The sequence below is a fragment of the Zasmidium cellare genome (assembly GCF_010093935.1).
Source record: "Zasmidium cellare ATCC 36951 unplaced genomic scaffold M409scaffold_45, whole genome shotgun sequence".
Classification (NCBI taxonomy): Eukaryota; Fungi; Ascomycota; class Dothideomycetes; order Mycosphaerellales; family Mycosphaerellaceae; genus Zasmidium; species Zasmidium cellare.
In genome coordinates, this window is record NW_022986989.1 from 187,648 (window position 1) to 205,817 (window position 18,170).

General features: G+C 52.1%; 9 protein-coding genes across 9 annotated transcripts; 4 read left to right on the forward strand and 5 right to left on the reverse strand.

The window, feature by feature from the left end:
• Positions 1–238: 238 nt before the first annotated feature.
• M409DRAFT_70166 (uncharacterized protein) lies at positions 239–1,570 on the forward strand (the record flags this gene model as incomplete). Its single annotated transcript, XM_033818605.1, has 4 exons — positions 239–273; positions 556–691; positions 753–1,061; positions 1,118–1,570. 4 exons carry the CDS (start codon positions 239–241, stop codon positions 1,568–1,570), a joined length of 933 nt encoding a protein of 310 aa, XP_033661745.1.
• A 1,665-nt stretch (positions 1,571–3,235) lies between these two features.
• M409DRAFT_28737 (uncharacterized protein) lies at positions 3,236–3,991 on the reverse strand (the record flags this gene model as incomplete). Its single annotated transcript, XM_033809158.1, has 1 exon — positions 3,236–3,991. The coding sequence occupies one exon, from the start codon at positions 3,989–3,991 to the stop codon at positions 3,236–3,238; it is 756 nt and encodes a 251-aa protein (XP_033661746.1).
• Positions 3,992–4,415: 424 nt separating this feature from the next.
• Positions 4,416–5,489, reverse strand: M409DRAFT_28738 (uncharacterized protein; the record flags this gene model as incomplete). The annotated part of the gene is made up of 1 exon (XM_033809159.1): positions 4,416–5,489. One exon carries the CDS (start codon positions 5,487–5,489, stop codon positions 4,416–4,418), a length of 1,074 nt encoding a protein of 357 aa, XP_033661747.1.
• A 1,202-nt stretch (positions 5,490–6,691) lies between these two features.
• Positions 6,692–7,381, forward strand: M409DRAFT_28739 (uncharacterized protein; the record flags this gene model as incomplete). Its single annotated transcript, XM_033809160.1, has 1 exon — positions 6,692–7,381. The coding sequence occupies one exon, from the start codon at positions 6,692–6,694 to the stop codon at positions 7,379–7,381; it is 690 nt and encodes a 229-aa protein (XP_033661748.1).
• A 430-nt stretch (positions 7,382–7,811) lies between these two features.
• On the forward strand, positions 7,812–8,905 carry M409DRAFT_28740 (uncharacterized protein; the record flags this gene model as incomplete). The annotated part of the gene is made up of 3 exons (XM_033809161.1): positions 7,812–7,896; positions 7,947–8,585; positions 8,643–8,905. 3 exons carry the CDS (start codon positions 7,812–7,814, stop codon positions 8,903–8,905), a joined length of 987 nt encoding a protein of 328 aa, XP_033661749.1.
• Positions 8,906–9,004: 99 nt separating this feature from the next.
• On the reverse strand, positions 9,005–10,905 carry M409DRAFT_70168 (uncharacterized protein; the record flags this gene model as incomplete). The annotated part of the gene is made up of 6 exons (XM_033818606.1): positions 9,005–9,186; positions 9,241–9,374; positions 9,426–9,800; positions 9,857–10,099; positions 10,155–10,677; positions 10,737–10,905. 6 exons carry the CDS (start codon positions 10,903–10,905, stop codon positions 9,005–9,007), a joined length of 1,626 nt encoding a protein of 541 aa, XP_033661750.1.
• Positions 10,906–11,834: 929 nt separating this feature from the next.
• On the reverse strand, positions 11,835–12,932 carry M409DRAFT_59648 (uncharacterized protein; the record flags this gene model as incomplete). Its single annotated transcript, XM_033814256.1, has 1 exon — positions 11,835–12,932. The coding sequence occupies one exon, from the start codon at positions 12,930–12,932 to the stop codon at positions 11,835–11,837; it is 1,098 nt and encodes a 365-aa protein (XP_033661751.1).
• Positions 12,933–13,591: 659 nt separating this feature from the next.
• M409DRAFT_28743 (uncharacterized protein) lies at positions 13,592–14,120 on the reverse strand (the record flags this gene model as incomplete). Its single annotated transcript, XM_033809162.1, has 3 exons — positions 13,592–13,878; positions 13,933–13,977; positions 14,033–14,120. 3 exons carry the CDS (start codon positions 14,118–14,120, stop codon positions 13,592–13,594), a joined length of 420 nt encoding a protein of 139 aa, XP_033661752.1.
• A 255-nt stretch (positions 14,121–14,375) lies between these two features.
• On the forward strand, positions 14,376–17,807 carry M409DRAFT_70170 (uncharacterized protein; the record flags this gene model as incomplete). Its single annotated transcript, XM_033818607.1, has 2 exons — positions 14,376–15,687; positions 16,102–17,807. 2 exons carry the CDS (start codon positions 14,376–14,378, stop codon positions 17,805–17,807), a joined length of 3,018 nt encoding a protein of 1,005 aa, XP_033661753.1.
• Between the last annotated feature and the right edge of the window lie 363 nt (positions 17,808–18,170).

An 18,170-nucleotide genomic window follows, 5' to 3' on the forward strand; every position in this document is an offset into this window, starting at 1 on the left:
TGGGAACCGGTATCATACCTTTTCATCAGTCCAGAATCGACTAATTACCCTTCTAGTGAGCCGTAATGGTCCTGGCTGAAAAGTGATCTTATCTGGAAAGTTTAATGAAAGAAGGATTCGATGCGAGCCTGCTTCGTCAGCCTTTACGCTCACCCCGTAATCGATGAAACAACCCTTCGATCATGCCAGACTTGGACGCAATTGATCTCACGCCCTCTCCTGTCGACCAAATGAAGACATGTCCGGTCGTCAGGTCGCTGAAACAATCTCTTGGTCTGTTCAAAGACCTCTGCCAATGCCTGAATCTGTCGCTGATGTTGGACAGTACAGTCCAGATGGGCAGGCTGAGACGGATGCCTAAGGCATCAATGCCAAGAGTCATGTGACTGAGGGGAGCTTACCTCTCCTCAGTTCTCCTGCTTCCTGTAACTAACTAACACAATCACACCTGGGTTGGTTCCTGGTATTGTTCATCAATTTGGTCACTTCCACTGTGTTCGACACCTACACAAACCCTGTAGAGCAGTCTCAGCTAAACAGCTGACAGTCTAACAGGATATGTGGTTGGGCATATTTTGTCCTCTGGTCAGCAGCAGTCTATCCACAACCAATACTCAATTTCCAAAGACGTTCCACTGAAGGTTTGACCTTTGACTTCCCGTTGCTGAATGTGCTAGGCGCGGCATGTTTTGTGAGTGTCGGAGAGATATCATCATTTGGTAAAAGAACAAAGGGCTGACCATGAGGTATAGACGCTCAGCTGTGCTTTGCTGCTTTTCTCGCCTACAATTCGATCAGAGTATGCCGTTCGCTACCCGGCGAGCCCTGAGCCGACAGTACGAGCCAACGACGTCTGTGTCGGTGCGAACGCGGTGATACTGGATAGCATTGTAGTATCGCAGTTTTGGCCATCAATCTGGAGATGGAACTCAAAAGTGTCTCCTAATAGGCAAGCTGGCAAGATCACACTGGGGGTCATATCTGGTTGTGTGCTGGCGATCATTACCTGTGTGGCGGTCGTTGTTTTCGCCCCCTCCACTGGCTGGGAGTCGATCGATGTGGTATGTTGCCCCATTATTGCCGATAGATGACCAAGATCCTGACGGATTGATTCGAGGTCTACGCCCTGGTTTACGTCAAGCTGTGGACCGTCGTATTCAAGTACACTCCACATGCTGTTTCGAATTTCCGACGAAAGTCAACTCTTGGCTGGTCGATACACTACGTCCATCTTGATGTTGGTGGAGGTATATTCAGTCTTGTCCAGCTGCTCATTGATGCCTCGCTGCAGCCAGACTGGTCGGGCCTGACGGGAAACCCCTTGAAGCTCTGGTTGGCAGGAATTAGCATTACTGCTGATGCCGTGTTCCTCATTCAGCATTACATCGTGTATGGCGCGGTTGAACCAAGAGGATTTGCAACAGATAGATATGGCCACCACGGGGAAGCTGCACCAGAGGAAGGCATCATGCTGACCAGTCTCGATGCTGCTGCTGCTGATGATGACGACGAAGGCAGTGCAATTGCGACGCCTGAATCGCAGGAGGAGGATGAAAGCAAACCCGTATGATTCGCCTAGGTACGTTTGACCCACCGCAGCAGGTCGATGTGGTACTTGCCGAATGCCGAGATAAAGTTTCTGTCGTAACTTCCTAAGCAGGAAGGCACGTTGAAGCCTCCCAACGTCAGGCGCTCGGACCCATCCAGCGACGACATCACATAATGCTTATCATGACTGAATGAAGGCCGCGAGTCTCGCAGATAGTAAGTCGTCTGCGAGAATAAATATTAGGGTGGATAATTGCACAACGCGAGTCAGCTCGGCTTCATCTGGGCAAATTCACATTCTTGAGCGGGATACATCCTGTTCCGACTATAGTTCATATCAGCATATTCTTCGCATTCTTTTACAAACTGGGGATGAGATAGGAGGTGCGAGAACAGCTGCGAATGAATGACAGGCTCGAAATCGTAGCCGTACCGGCCAAAGATAATTGAAGTGTCCCCATAGCTAGCCAATCGTCCGGCCTACTGAACACTGGTTAGAACCACGACACATGTTTGGGAATGCGGAGAGCAGGCTTGAATAATGTCACAATTTTAGCTACAATATGGGAGGCTTCTCTCGCGAGTTGGGGGGTTCTTGGGGCAAGGCTTTAAATTGCCCCCTGAGCTTCCGTAGCCGAATTCTAAAATTTTGCGAGCGTCTCTGATAACATACCAAGGGTTGACTACACTCTCAATAGTGTGAAAGAACTTCGATCTGGCAAGAGACGTCGGCGAAACCCCGGCTCGTTGCCGAAATTTTCCAGGGTTGCAAAAATAAACCTAGCGGCCACCACATGTCCTCGAGGCTACGAACATGATCGTTCCATATCACTCAATTGACACTGCCTATCTACTTACTAAGATAGAAATAGTGGACAAGCGTTGACTCAAACAGCTAAGTCAAAACAATGTCCATATCCAAAAAAATTTAATCCCTTTACAAATCCCAAAAATTTCATGGCTAACCCTTTTAACCATCAGTTTACCGAGCAGCAAGGGGCTCGAACCTGCTTTAAGTCAGAACTGACGTTTACTTGAAGGAAGATTTGGAGGTTCATACCCTCAACCTTTGGTGTATCACCTTGACCAACACATTGTTGATACCGGCCGAAAACCAACGCTACGTTTCATCAGTTTTGCCGTAATCAATACGATGGAATAGGAGACCAACCGCTACCATTGCGCCAACCACCCATCCGTCGTTGTTGATTGGTTGATCGAAAGTTGTGCTAATATATATCAGCTTGCTATGGGTTCCGACGGGAACCGAAGCCAGCTTCCCGAAAGTGGGGTCGACGACGAGTTTTCAAGACCTCATCCTACGCTTTTAGATCGTGCTTCATAGTATTAGATATAACAGAAAGTTTCAAAGACACATTCATCCTACTCAGGGGGGCTCGATGCTGGACGGAAATCCACAACGATATCAATATCAGAATGCTACGATGGCACAAGAATGACATCACGTCTCTCATTGAGATGCTATCTTGACTTTTCATCTGGAAAAACAACGCAAACTTGAGAGATCCTCGCGGTTCCAATCAGTCAAAACCGAAGTCCCTGATCATCCCGACCATAGCGGAAGCGAAAGCTCCCCCAAACCCACAATCGTACCACTGCCTTCCTTGGACATTAGATATGCAGTCCAACTATTATTTCACGGTAACAACAGCCCCATACCAATCAATCAATCCGTCAGTCCATGAGTTCCCACCCAACTCCTGCTATCATTCCGGTTCGCAAGTGCATAATTCCTCTGATGCGTCTCAATCACCCACTCATGATGGACCATCTGCAGACTCCTCGCACGATCGTACGGAAACGCCCTGTGGCATTGACCACAAATGACTCCATAGCACCCCGAACGTTTCTGAACCGCGGCTCCGCAGAAAGGACACAGCCTCGTGCGTTGCGAGATGAGAATATTCAGCGTTTCTCGCGGAGGCGGCGAGTACGGTTGGACGCTGTGATCGATCGTTAATGTTGCATTTTTGTTGGTAGGATGGCTAAGAACGTAACTCATCTCTTCCTTCAACTTGGTCGCATACACGTCTCGCTTCTCATACGGTAACAGGTAGTAGACATCCGGCGTCGTCCACGTCAAGTTGCAATCCGGACATCCCATCGCCGACGCAGGTCGAAGATCCAACTGAGCCGCGACCGCTGTACAGAGACATTCGTAGCAGACTTTGTCGTTCTTCAACTTCTTCACGCAAGCCCTGGGTAAATGGACGTTGCAGAAGAACGGATATTTGAACGCCTTCGCTGGCTTGTCTTCGTAACAGTAGCTACACTGGTAGAGCTTGGGAGGTCTTCGTTGCGGGAAGGCGAAGGCCATGAATCGTTTGAGACCTTGCGAAAGTCGGATGTAGGCGGAGCCGTGGGCAGGTGGTTGGACTTGCTCTATTATGTTTATTGCGCTGTCGACCACGGAGTTCGACATGTTCGTTGGAATGGAGATGAAAGAAATTGGGCGAGAGATTCATATTGAGAGGGCGAATGTTTCTCGATGAGTCGCTTTGGTTAGTGGGTTGTGTGCTTACCATGTCGATTACACGGGCTGGTGTTGGTCGTAGAGCCATTTGACTTCTTCGCTTCCAGATGTTTAGAAGCAAAATTTGCTCCTGTATTGCGAATGATGGTGTCCTAATCACAGTCAGGAGAACGTTTGTCATTTCGTAATGACAAAAGATATGTTTCCGTAAAGCAAAGTAGATTCGATACTGTATCTTGACTTTCAGCAACTGCAGAAGCTGCGAACCATCCAAATCGCTACTCATTACCTTCATAAATCGTCGCTCGTAGGCCTGGTCCTCCAGGCTCTTGCTGTCGTATCTCATATTGCGCGTCTTTTCGGATCTCTTCCTTCACCTTCGATGCGAATATTCGCTGTCGAAGCTCGGACTCCTCCTTCGTGGTGCACTCTTTGATCGGGCTCGAGACAAGCTTCTCATGATTCTGTCCTTGATTCCTCCGCCACGACTGACGCTCCTTTCTCGTCCTCGCTCGTACCTGTCGTCGTACCTGTCATCATATCGATCATCGTAACGATCCTTGTCTCTGTAGCTGCGACTCCGAGGGTAATCCAACGAACCACTTCTGACGGGATACGCTCCATCTCGACTTGCTCGCTTGGCCATCTTCGCGGTCTGTCTCTTCTCGTGATGTTTCTCGAAAACGTTCGCGGCAACGGCTCCTACGACAGCTCCGCCGAGTGTGCCAAGTACGTTGTCAGAAAGTTCATGTCCTAACAATGCACCACCTGCACCGCCGGCAATCTTTGCGCCCAAGCCTCGCTCTCCCTCAGATCCTCCGAAGACATCGCGACCGCCTTTCTTTGGATCTGAAGGATATCGTAAAACTTTCTCGCGCACAGAATCTTCCTCTCGCCTCCGACGCCGTTCTCGCTCTCTTTCCCTCTCCCTCTCACGATCTCTTTCTTCGTAATATCGATCCTCTTCGTATCTCCTCTGCCTCTCGATCTCCCGCTCGCGTTCAATCTCGCGCTCACGCGCTTCTTCTTCGAGGGCACGCCTTCTCAGATATTCCGGATCTTGCGGCGGCGGCGGAGGACGTTGATATGTGTATGCTGATTCCACACCTCTCCGCCATTCTGCCTCAGCCTTGTCGTCGTCATACGGTGTCACCTCGTTGAACTCGTGTGGGCCGGGTTCGTTTGGTGCATACGGTCGCTCAGGCTCGGGCGGCGGACCATAGTCGGTATAGTTATGACCAGGAGGCTGCTGTTCATACGAATGATATCGATCGTCCACCGACTCTGGATGTGGTTCGCGTGGTGGAGGATCGAAGTACGGCTGTTGTTTATCCTGGGGTTGTCGCCCGTAGCCATCATCGCTATAGCCTCGTGCGTCGTGATACGGCTGGTGGCCATGCCCGGGCGGATGCCCACTGCCATTCACGTAAGGCTCCGGTCGAGACATATTCGTGTCGAATGATACCGTTTAGCCGATGTGTAGAATCCCGAAGCGTGTGACCTGCAACGTTACGACTCGCGGACAAGACCAGAAAGGAAAGCGAATACTTTGTACCTTCGTTAAAAGGAGATTCCGTACCACACCTTCTCTGTGCGACATGACGTACACTTTCATTCTTTGGCGTCGCGAGTTCCAGGATGTTGGCGCAGTACATCGATCTGCGCCGTACGACCGCCTCATTGGGCATCAGAGCATATCCGGCTGCGTCATCGTGCTGCCAACGATGCTGGAGGCCGAACACGTTGTGTTATACTAGGCATAGACCTAGTAAAAGAAATTTCTTTGGAGAACTTTGAGCCTACGCTTAAAGGTATTGTGAAGAGATCAGGCCGAGGATTGAAGAGAAGAACAGCAATATTGATGGAGGCCTGACTAAAATTGCGGCTGGACTCAACGGCCTCTGCGTCAACGCCAATGAAAAACTTGGGTCGTACTTCCATGTCGACCTCACTTGGACCTTCTCCTGGAACCAGATAAAGACTCTTGAGATGATGGCGCGTACGCACCTCGAATGCACATCTGAAACGACGCTTTGCCATCCTTCTAAAAGTCTTTCACAGACCGCATCGCCTTACGTCTTTTTTTCGAGACCTTCGCCGCCCATCTCCGTGAGCCATTATCGACCCATTGCGGCCGCCTTCGAAGCACTCGCACAACGTGTCATGAGACGGAGCTTTTGCTCCAACGCCCTCGGAAAACCTCCGTCAGGCTCATGAACCCGACCGTGTCGACTTATCAGCAGTAGTCTCTAGACGAAGGCAGCAGAGTGTCTGCTCGCTTTGGCCGATCTTTACCCCAAAAGGAAACCGAGCATTCACAGGTCACCGTAGAACTAAAGTGAGGCTATGCTCCTATGTCTTTGGCCCTTTGGAAATAATCTTCAGCCAGTGTCCAGCGCCTTCAACAGGTACACTAAGTATCTTGACATTATCAGCCTCAGAGCTGTCCGTGGAATGCGAATTGCGAATGCGACTTTGTCCCTACTAAGCCACGATATGATGGACCGTCGCCATGATCACGCACTCACACGAAGTCCAAAAGAATGAATGGAAAACATATAAGGAAGTGTCGGCCAGCACACCATAGTAGATGACCAAACCCACCATTCAGCGTCTATGATCGCGTGCTACAAAGTCGCCTTCTACACGATGACTCTCGAAAAGGACATCCCCATCACGGTCGACGGTGCCTCATCACTCTACACAGACATGGACGATCTCTCCTACGTCAAGTCCGCAGAGTCCTCTGAAAATAACTTCGAAAACCTGTCCGGAAGGATCTTGACGTTCAATCATGCCGACTTCCCATGGCGAAACATATCGATCCAGGAGAACGACACACCCGTTTATGTCGCCGACATATCCGCCTTCACACCGAACAAACCAGACATCATACTCCACAGCCGCACTGAGAACGGTCCCGTTGTTGGGCAGGCGCATTTCCGCTGGTCGCTGTCAATCAAAGCCGGCGTCGGTCCCAATGATGTCTCGATGTACTGGACGAACATGAAACGCGGCGGAGTCCTCCATCGAAATTACACATTCGAATATCGAGGCAGGATCTACTCGCTTCGACGAACGCATTCGACTCACAACGGAGTCGCTCCGCATCAAAGAGCAATGTTCTCGCACATGAAGGTCGTCGATGAGGCGAGCAAGGAAGTCATTGCAGTGTACGTGAGTACCTTGACGGTGAAGAAGAGACGGGGAACGATCACGTTTGCCCAAGGTGTTAGCCCGGAGCTTGAGGTTCTATGCATCATGGGTTTCGCGGCGTGGAGGGAGAAGATTGCGAGGGCTGGAGGACGGAGTAGTGGTGGTGCGGGCGGGTGGTCTTAGAGGATGTGCGAGTCGCATGGGGGCTTGTAGATAGGGCGTTGCGTGACTTCGAGGTGTTAGGGCGTAATCTTGAACGCTTCATTCGGTTGTTCTTGATCTCAGAGTTCTAAGTACAATTCCTTGGTCTGATCAGAGGCTGGCGTTGCAACGAATGTCAAGCGAGAAGTACTTTACTGCTCTGTCACAACGCGAGTAAATCACTTGTCCCGAAGGAGTCGTATTCGGGAGCTGCTCGCATAATATGCACCTCGAAACAAGCTCTCCAGCTATGACACGAGATCTTTCAGGCACGTGGGAAACTAATGATTCTTCGCACAAGTAAAGAGAAGATTTAAACGAGTATTGGACCAGACAAGAATGCCGACCTTAGCCCATATACGAGCTGCTTGACCAACATCCGCAAGGCTGCAGCAGGCTCTACACCGCCAACATGACATCCAACCCACACTACGGACCCGAAACAACAGGCACAGAAGTCGCACAAAGATTCTCCGCAGAGATCAAAGGGAGCACAGGTCTGCTAAACCATAACCTCAACAATTTCCTCACTAATCCACCTCTCCAGTCCTCATCACCGGCATATCCCCCAACTCCCTCGGCGAAACCCTCGCCCTCACAATCGCCAATCACTCACCCGCCCACTTGATCCTCGCCTCGCGAACCGGGTCAAAACTCCAAGAAGTCGAGCGGAAGCTTAAGCCGTCGTCCGAAACCCGCATAACCCTCCTCCCCCTCGACCTCGCCTCCCAAGTCTCGATCCGTGACGCCGTGGAGAGGCTGGAGCGTCTGATCACCCACATCGACGTCCTGATCAACAACGCCGGCGTCGTATCTTCTACTCGGCAGGAGACTGCGGAGGGATTGGAACTCACGTTCGGAACGAACCACATCGGCCACTTCCTACTGACCTCTCTCCTCGTCCCTAAACTCCTCGCCTCGAATTCTCCACGAGTGGTCAACGTCAGCAGTCTAGGCTACAAACTCTCGCCCTTCCGCTTCCATGATTACAATTTCCTAGGCAAAGACGTTCCGCCAGAGGAGTTGCCGCCCAAGGGACTGCCGAGGTCCTTCACGCCGTCTGGGGAGAAGGGGAGGGAGTACGTGACGTTCTGTGCGTACGGGCAGAGTAAGACCGCGAATGTGCTGCATGTTGTTGGTTTGAGGCGAAGGTTTGGGATGAGGGCGTACGCGGTGCATCCTGGCAGTACGGTTTGCCCTCACCTTTCAACAGCCGATTTGCCTGCTGATGTGATGTATCTAGCTATCTGGACCGACCTCCCACGATCCCTCAGCGAGAGAGATTATAAGATCATCGAGGGGTCGCCGGTGTGGAAGAATCACGACCAGGGGATTGCGACGACGCTTGCGGCGGCTTTTGACCCTATGTTGAAGGACGCTCGGGAGGGGGTCTTTCTCAGTGATTGCCAATTTGAGGACGTGCTACCTTATGCGAAGGATTCTGAATTGGCGGAGAGGCTGTGGAAGTTGAGTGAGAGTCTTGTTGGGGGACAGTCTAAGCTTTGAGGAGATGAGCTACGAGTACAGAAATGATTGGGGGTATTATGTTGAACTAGCACCGAACGCCTGGAACGTACTTGAGTGTTGAGAACAGAGACGAGAGATTCACACCGGCTTGACAGCCGACTCAGCGACCTTTGGACCTCCTTTACGGTTGATGGTGTGCACTCCTTCACCGGAGTCGTCGTCTTCCACGGCAGTGGCGGTGGCGACGGGGCCCTGACATTGATATCTTCTGAATTTTCGAGCCGGGAGACGGGCTGCGAACATCTCGTCGATTTCTTCAACTACTAGAACGTCAATACCTGAATGCAAGACAAGAGATGATCGATCGAACGTACGTGTCCTTCCCTTGGCCTCCGGCAAAAACCAAAACACCCACGCCGCGGCGACGAAACATGACGGAGCCCAGATGTACCCATACCTCGGGCCCCAGTCGAGGGAGGACGGGTTGATGAAGTATGGTGCAGTGAACCTAACATTGTCAGCGACAACATTGAACGAGAGATATGTAGAAAGAACTCACGTCGTAAGCCAAGCCCCTAAAAACGAAACCCCAATCGCACAACCAAAAGTATAAGACCTCATCCTCTGACTCGGCAGCTCACCACCCGCCAGAAACGCGTACGACGAGATCAGACCGTTGAAGCTGATGACATAGATGATCGAGAGGGCGACGACTCCCTTGAGCACAGCCTTCTCTGTAGGTTTGGCGTCGTAAATGGCTGCCTTGGTCAATTGGACGATGCCGCAGAGGATGAGGCCGGTGGTCAGGAAGACTCGGCATCTTCCCCAGCGCGTGATGATGCAGGTGTTGACGAGCATGGCGAGCACGCCGAGGGCGACGAGGATGATGCTGTTCTCGAAGGGTTCGCCGACGCCGGCCATTTCGAAGAAGTACCTAACTACTCGTGAGCGTTCTGGGCTGTCGGTCTGAGGGTCTCGAGGCTGTCTTACGTTCCGTAAGCGATCATGTACATCGCCCCTGAAGCAACTTGCGTGTTGACGGCAGCGATGGTCAAGATTGTTCGACGGCGATCGATGGGATTGCGCCACATTTCTATCCAGAGTGCTTTGCCTTGATGCTGTTTGTCTTCGTCGATCGCTGCTTGGATTGATTGGAGTTCAGGCTCGACAGCATCTTTGTTCGGTCGAAGCCAGTAGAGTGCCTTGCTGGCCTTGTCGGTCTTGCCATGTTCCCTAGGAGACACAAATCAGTACATATGCGTAGACATTGAGCTGCTTTCCGACTCACATCAACCACCTAGGACTCTCCGGCACCAAAAACAACCCCACGGCAATGAAAACCGGCGCAATATAAATCAACCCCAATGGAATCAAAGAACTCTCTCTCCCCTCCAACTTCGCCGTATAATTATCCACAATCGTGCCCACCAGCTGGCCCACCGCAGTCCAAAGACTAAACGCCGCGAGCGCCATGCCCCTGAACTTCGCCGGCGTGACCTCCTGCAGATACAGCTGCGAGAACGACATGAACAGCCCATTCGCGAGGCCAATGATGAAGCGGCCCGCGTAGAGACCGCCGATGGAGGTGTCGACCATCATGATAATGTTGGCGGCCCAGCAGAGCACGCAGGCGACCCAGAGGCAAGGCTTGCGGCCGAGTTTCCAGGCTATGGGGCCTGAGAGGCCGGAGGCGATGACGGCGCCGAGGATCATGAGGGACGAGATGAGTTGTTGGCGGGTCGTGGAGAGGTTCCAGCCTGAGGGGGAGTGCGGATCTTGATAGCCGTAGATTTTGAGGAAGCCTGGCATGGCTGTGCAAAGTTGATGGTTAGTATGAGGGGGTGGTGGTGAGGCAGGGAGGTTCGTTCACCCTGAAGACCACTGATCATCCCAAAATCGAGTCCATATTGAAACGGACACGTCGAGACCAAAATGCACGCCAGCATGCATTTCCAATTCGCCCTTAACGTATCATCTTTCTTCTCACTCGTCCGCGCCCGCGAGCGACTCTGAATGATCAACTTATCAAGCAACGGCATCGTTCCTCGTCAACAATGAAGTTCTGCAGGTCCAGAAGAGAACACCCCGTTCCGTTCCATCTCAATCCTTATGAATTTCGGAGCTTTTCGAGTCCACGTTGCACGGTGACACAATTACGAGTCGTCGGAAGAGCCGTCTCCCTGGGAGATGCCTGGACCTGTCGTAGCTGGGTGAAAGTCAAAACAGGTTGTATTTGTGTTGGAGTCGAATCATGTTGCAGCGCTCAAACGGTATCTCGCTGAAGGGCTGGGTGGAGAGCCGTTGTTGCTATTCCGGTGGGCATTACAGCAGACGAGTATGTCCGTGAAGCGATGAGTGTACTTGATTCGGAGTTCATTATGAGATGCAAACTTGATCGGTGTTGGTATTGTCAAGTTATCCAAAATTGACAGGTGCGGTGTGGCTGATCAGTTGGTCTGCATGTGAGCATGCGCAGCCTGGGTACGGCAAAATTCGACACCGATTGCCAGGAGCTGGTGTTTTACAGGCACAACTGCGATCGCAAGTTCCAGCATTAATCTTGCGCTGTTCATGCACTTTCGGAGAATACTCAATGTGAAAGAGCTTCGTTGAAGTGATGTCCATGCAAGCTTCGATCTGGGTCCTGCTCGTGACAACTGCAGCTTTTGCTGTTCGTCGGCTGCACAGCAGGATAGCAAGTGCCCTTCAGCATGCCGGCAGTGTCTCACTCAAGCCCACACCTTCGGAAGAGACACGGTTTTTTCATTTGGTGGCTTGTGACGGCGAGTCCGAAAGGGCAGAGATCGTGTCCTTTCAGACGATGAAGCAGCAGGAAGCCTCACATCTAGAAGTGGCGAGGGAAATGGACGTATGGCTGGTTTTTGATGTGGGCTGATTCACACTATTAACATTATCAACTGTCTGTATTCTTGAGTATTCACCTACCAGCACCTCAACCCAATCCCCCTCACTCATTAGCTCTACTCTCAATCTCCTCCATGTATTCCGCCGCTCCCTTAGCCATCTCCCTCGACTCATCGCTCAGCTTCTCCCTCGCCGCCATAACCCGAAACTTCTCCTTCCAAAACACCCACCTCGCCATCGTCCACACCTCCATGCCCTCCCAGCCCAGCTTAGGACCCGGCTCGTTCACATCGTACCGTACGTCCTGATCCCGCTGATTCTGACTTGCATACCGATACGCTTCTTCGCCCAGGATTCGTATCCAGACCATAGCGGCAGGGAGGCCGGCATCGATATGTCGGGCTTGCGAACCCTTAGCATCGCCCCTGGGTTCTTGTTCCAGGACGTCTCGGAGAGCCCAGATGCCGAGGTTCCAGTAGTGTACGAGACCTGCGCGGATGATCCGAGCGAAGAAAGCGTTCGTGTTGGTCCAGCCGTGGATCTCTGGAGTGGTCATTCCCCAGCCAACGCCGGGAGAGTCGTTCCAAGTCTCTCGTGCTGCAGGACCCAGCATGCTCAAGTCGCTCCAGAGCTTACCGGAACTCCATATCCAATTGCGTTTCAGAGCAATGGTTGCGTTCTCTGGCATTGGGGGGTCTGGTCTCGCTTTGATCGTACGGACAAGATGGACGAGTTTTGATTGATTCTCTTCATCGTCCCAGGGCGTCTTCCGCGAGACGTGACAAACGGCGAACCACAGCCCCCATAGAAGTCCCTCCACCGTGTCCTTCTGACGAACTTCTTCAGTGGGCTCGGGAAAGTCCTGCTCGACACCCCACAATTCCGCCGCCTTTGCCGGCTCATGACATTGGCGCTGATTTCTTGCCACCATTTCCTCTTCGTAGAATGCTCGGCCGTGATTCGCGGTTGTGAAGCAGTGCTCTATGGGCTCTGCCAGCTTTGTAACCGCCTCATCGACGGTAATGTCGCCGTTCATGTATGCGTTGATGATGCTATTGCCGATGCCATGGGCGTCAAAGCTGCCTCTGATGTCGGCAATTTGGTCGATTTGTTCTGGTTCCGTCGGGACATCTTGGATGACTTGCTCTATACGTTGTTCGTCTGTTTGTTCCCGCCGGGTCCAGGCATCCATGACAGGCATTTTGATGGTGTTGATAATGTGAGTTTTGATCATTTGATTCAGGCTCTTATGTAGGCAAGTTGCATGTTCCAGGCATCAGCATTTCAACCATCGAGTGTGACTGTTGGTTGTGGCGAAGGCATGGAGTTGGCGGCGTCCCGAAGAGGAAGCGATCAGCAGACCCCATTGCGAAGAAGTTGCGGCAGGTCCATCGGTGAACTCGTGAAGAGAACCATTAATGGAGCCTGAAATGTTCCTGGTTACTTCTTGGAAATTTGAGAATGTCTTGTCTGCAATATCCGTACTTACCTGAAGAAGACTTCCCGGTCAACCAACTTCATTTGGGAAGATGTCGAAGGATGCAAGCAATCTCCCATATTTGATGCTCGAATGACCTTTCCAATGTATGTTTTACACTGCGTAGACTTCTAGGCGTTCCAAGGTCGGTGCTGTTGTGAATGCGGCCTGCAGGGAAGAACACGGTCGGATTTCTAACCAGACCGAACTACATTACGCTCGGTTCCAGTTGCACATATTAGCACCTTACACTCTTTTGATATATCCTTACATATGACCTGTGGGCCTTGTGTGACGTTGCAAATCTCTGCCATGAGGCGCTCGTAGCGACTCAAAACAGCGTGAGTGTCTCCCTTGGGGTATCCACAAAGTCTAATACATCTCTACGGCCTCTTCGCCTCTCCCCCATTCTTCTCCCAATCGAGCCAACTACCTCTGTATTCCGCAACCTTCGAATACCCAAGCTGTTGTGCTAGTTGCGCGGCGGCGCTACTCCTCACCCCGCTCTTGCAGTAGAAGACCACCTCTTTATCGGCTGAGGGTTTCTCGAATCCGAATCGATCCTCAAATTCGTCGGCGGGGAGCATCATGGCGTCGGGTTGAGACTTGATCGGGATGTTAATGGCGTTGGGGATGTAGCCGGCGGCGTATTCGGTGGGCTCGCGAACATCTGCAATTCCCATGAGATGCCGTGCCAATCATTCGCAATCGATGCAGAACATACCTATCAGAACGGTGCCCTCGTTGGGCGACTCGCTGAGCTGTTTGACTTGGTTGAAGTCGTATACTGTCGAGTTCGATGACGGCGCCGAATGCCATCTTACTGATGCGAATGCTGGCCGTATCGTTCTGGGAGTGGTGTGTGTTCTGGGAGCTGGTGCATATGCTCTTGCTGTGAGGCTCCTGCGGCATTGCTGGCAGACATTGACCCTGAGAGCCGCAGTTGCTGCTGATCGTGCGAACGCCATCTTCTCAATTGTGGTGTGGATTCTTGTTGATGCTATGGGAAGTCAAGTGTACCTGTTGCTGTGGTAGAGGTCCAAGCGGAGTGCAGTCCGGTGGGATGGAGCAGCACGTGATCCACGCGAGACAAACGCGACTTTCAACGACGCCTCTCCCTCTTCTTTTCCGACATCCACACCAGAATGGGTTGAACCTCCCCAGGCCATGGCCACGATCAAGGCCATCGAAGACCGCTCCGTCCACCAGATCCAGTCTGGCCAGGTCATCGTCGACTTGCAATCCGTTCTTAAGGAACTCGTCGAGAACAGTCTGGACGCGAGGGCCACATCCATCGAAGTCCGCCTCAAGAACCATGGTCTGGACGCTATCGAGGTCCAAGACAACGGCAAAGGCATCGCTCCGGAAGACTTTGAGACTGTTGCTCTAAAACACTATACTTCCAAACTCTCGAGCTACGATGATCTGAACTCTCTCGACACCTTCGGCTTTCGTGGCGAGGCTCTGTCATCTTTATGCGCTCTGTCCAACTTCCACATCACCACTGCCAGAGAGCAAGATGGCGCTGTTGGCAAGAAGCTGGACTTTGAGCTTTCTGGCAAACTGAAGAGTGCTTCTGTCTCAGCCGCCCCGAGAGGCACGACCATCTTTGTCGAGAACATCTTCCACAACCTCCCGGTCCGCCGCAAGGAACTCGAGAAAAATATCAAACGCGAGTATGGAAAGGCGCTCAATCTCCTCTACCAATATGCGTGCATCTCGGTGGGTGTGCGCTTCTCCGTCAGCAATCAGGTGCTCAAGGGCAAGAAAGTAGTCGCCTTTTCTACCCAGTCCAACACCGCGACCAAAGAAAACATCACCAACGTGTTCGGTGCCAAGACTCTTCTTGCTTTGACAAAGCTCGACCTACGTCTCGAGATGATATCAAGCGTCGGCCCCAGCACCCAGAGCGCCCGCAACTGGTCAACCCAGGCAACTAACCGTTCCTTGGAAGTCCAGGTGCAAGGACATATCTCCAAGCCCATTTTTGGAGAGGGGCGACAAGCTCCCGATCGTCAGATGTTCTTTGTCAACTCCCGACCATGCCAACTTCCACAAGTGTCGAAGGCTATTAATGAGGTGTACAAGCAATTCAATGTTTCCCAGACACCGTTCATCTTTGCAAACTTTGTCATGGATACCAGTGCGTACGATGTCAACGTCAGCCCAGACAAGCGGACGATCTTGCTGCACGACCAGACAGCGTTGCTGGATAGCTTAAAGAGTACATTGACGCAGCTTTTCGAGCAGACCGATCATACAATTCCGCAGTCGACCCTTCCGAATCGAAGGCTGCCTTCAAACCAGCCGCTGAAGATCACCAGACGAGAGTCAATTGAAGCATCCGAATCGCAAGAAGTTGAAGAGGATGGCACAGGTGATGCCAAAGAGAGTGACGCTGAATCAGATTCTGAATTGGAGGTCGCTGCTGCTCAGCCAGTGGAATCACCCACTGATCTGATACACAATTGGGTCGATCGTGATCTCCAACCACGATCAGAGAAGCAATTAACGAAGATGCAGAACGGCGTCCTGAGCAAAGACAAGCAGAAGCTCATAAAGAAACTACAGGAGCCTTCTGCTATGCCAGTGGACCCCGTCAATGACCGTGTAGCTTTACAAGAGGATTGCCGAAGCAGAGGCGGCGAAAGAGACCACGTTGAACGAGAACTTGCTCCAGCGAACACTGATGTTGCTACTTCCACCTACAAACCAACTTCCACAGTCGATGCTGTGCACAACCCGGATCCGATGAGCACACCTTACGACGATCTATTCTTGCAGAGACCGGCCGAGATCCCTCGACAAGCCCAGGATTTCAATGCACAACTCGAGCGAGTCAGAGGCAACGATCCAGACGCCTCCGATGTTGACGAGAACGAACAACTCCCAGACGATGGAGTTGATAGTCAGTCTGCACAGGGTGGGCAGGATAGGCAGTCTGGAGAGGACGATGTCGATGAGGAGTCCAACCAAAGACAACCAATCTCCAGACAAGCCTCACAGCTTGGCCCCGCGAGAGATGAACTCGCGATACCAGCTATCGCTCCAGGTACTCAGAAATCTGCTCCTGGACCCATTCAAAGCGCATTTGAAAGGATGCGGCCAAAGCGCACGCCGCTTCAGACGGCCGAGATCACAGTTGGCGATGTGACTACTACGACTGTTATAGGAAGCAGCCCTCCGTACAAAAAGCGTCGTATTCATAAGCCGAACGACTCACAGGCAGTTGCAAGATTCGGCGCGAGCCCGTCCCTTGCGAGGGGTCTGCGTCAGAAGTTTGCTGCTCCTGGATCGCAACTTCAGCTTGACAGCAGTGCACTTCCCCTGACAACTTCCAGAGATAACCAGAGCGAGAATGGATCGATTGAAGAGGCCAGCGAGCAGTCGGATGTGGACGAGCACAGTACCGAAGAAGCGTTGCACAGGCCGAAAGATACCCCTAACACCAGCGATACACCGACCTCTGACGCCCTCGACGAACTCATCCCTGCGCCCGTTAACGACGACGAGTGGGATGGAGATTACATGGACGAAGAGGAGAAGAAGGTGCGAGAAGAGGAGCGAGTCGCGGCTCTTATTCAAGAAGCTGAAGAAGCTGCTGCCAAGCCAACCGAAGAGAATCTGAAGCGTGCTGCCAACGCCCTTAAGAACGGCGGGAATCGGAAGGATTCGACCTTGCAGCTCGTACGGTTTCTCGACACCTCCACCGCTGCTATCGAGAGGCAACTTCAGTACTTCACTTCTCACAGTGCAGCCCATTGCCACCACGAGGATAAAGCTGAAAATGGGGACAATGCCATAGTCAAGGACGAGCTGGATGGCACCGAAGCTGAAGCTCGCCTCTCGCTCACTGTCACTAAGCCAGACTTCGAACGAATGCGAATCATTGGCCAGTTCAACTTGGGTTTCATCCTCGCCGTTCGACCAGGCGCAGCATCAGGTGACGAGGACGACCTCTTCATCATCGATCAGCACGCTGCGGACGAGAAGTACAACTACGAGCGACTGCAGCGAACGGTCACATTGCAAAGCCAACGCCTTGTAATGCCGAAACCATTACAGCTCACAGCCATGCAAGAAGAAATTATCATCAATCACGCCGACGCCCTGAAAGCCAATGGATTCGAAATCGAAATGACGACAGACGTGACAGGATCAGATGATGATGAAGTATCTCGCCGGCAGTGTCGCCTCCTGACACTACCAATGTCTAAGGAAAAGACGTTTGATCTCTCCGACCTCGAAGAGCTCCTCCATCTGCTGAGTGAACAATCCGCCGGCAGCAACGAAATTCCTCGGCCGAAGAAAGTACAATCAATGCTGGCCATGCGCGCTTGCAGGAGCAGTATCATGGTCGGCAAAACTCTAACGATGAAGCAGACGGAGAGAGTAGTGCGACACATGGGCGAGATGGAGAAGCCGTGGAACTGTCCGCACGGACGTCCGACCATGAGACATCTTGCTGGTCTTGGTGAATGGAAAGCATGGCAGGAAGGTGACTTGGTAGTAGACGAGGACAACAGGGATGCAAGTCGAGCAAAAGGTGGAAGCCAAACGAATTGGGAGGAATGGCTGAAGAAGCAGCAGAAATCATGACCGCCATTGATATATGCTGATAGGTGTTTTTAGTTACTCCCGGTCCTTCGATACCCAAAGCAGCGATACGTCAACTCCGAAGACATCTCCATCCAGCGCATTTCGTGCAGATATTCTGCGCTAGCTGCGTCGTATACTATTCCCTCATCGGCACAAAGTGGTAGCACCATGCCCACGCTTCGCCCGAGAGTCTACGTATTTGCGAGGCTCGCTCTTCAGTTCCACTCTCAGTCGCGAGAACAACCTATTCAGCTGCAGATCGCTTCGCCGCTTCGTCAGCAGAAGCTGCGTGTTCCTATCAGGCCTGACTCACGCTTTACTCACAGATATCCAATATTTCCTTTACACTTCCAGCCCCGAAAA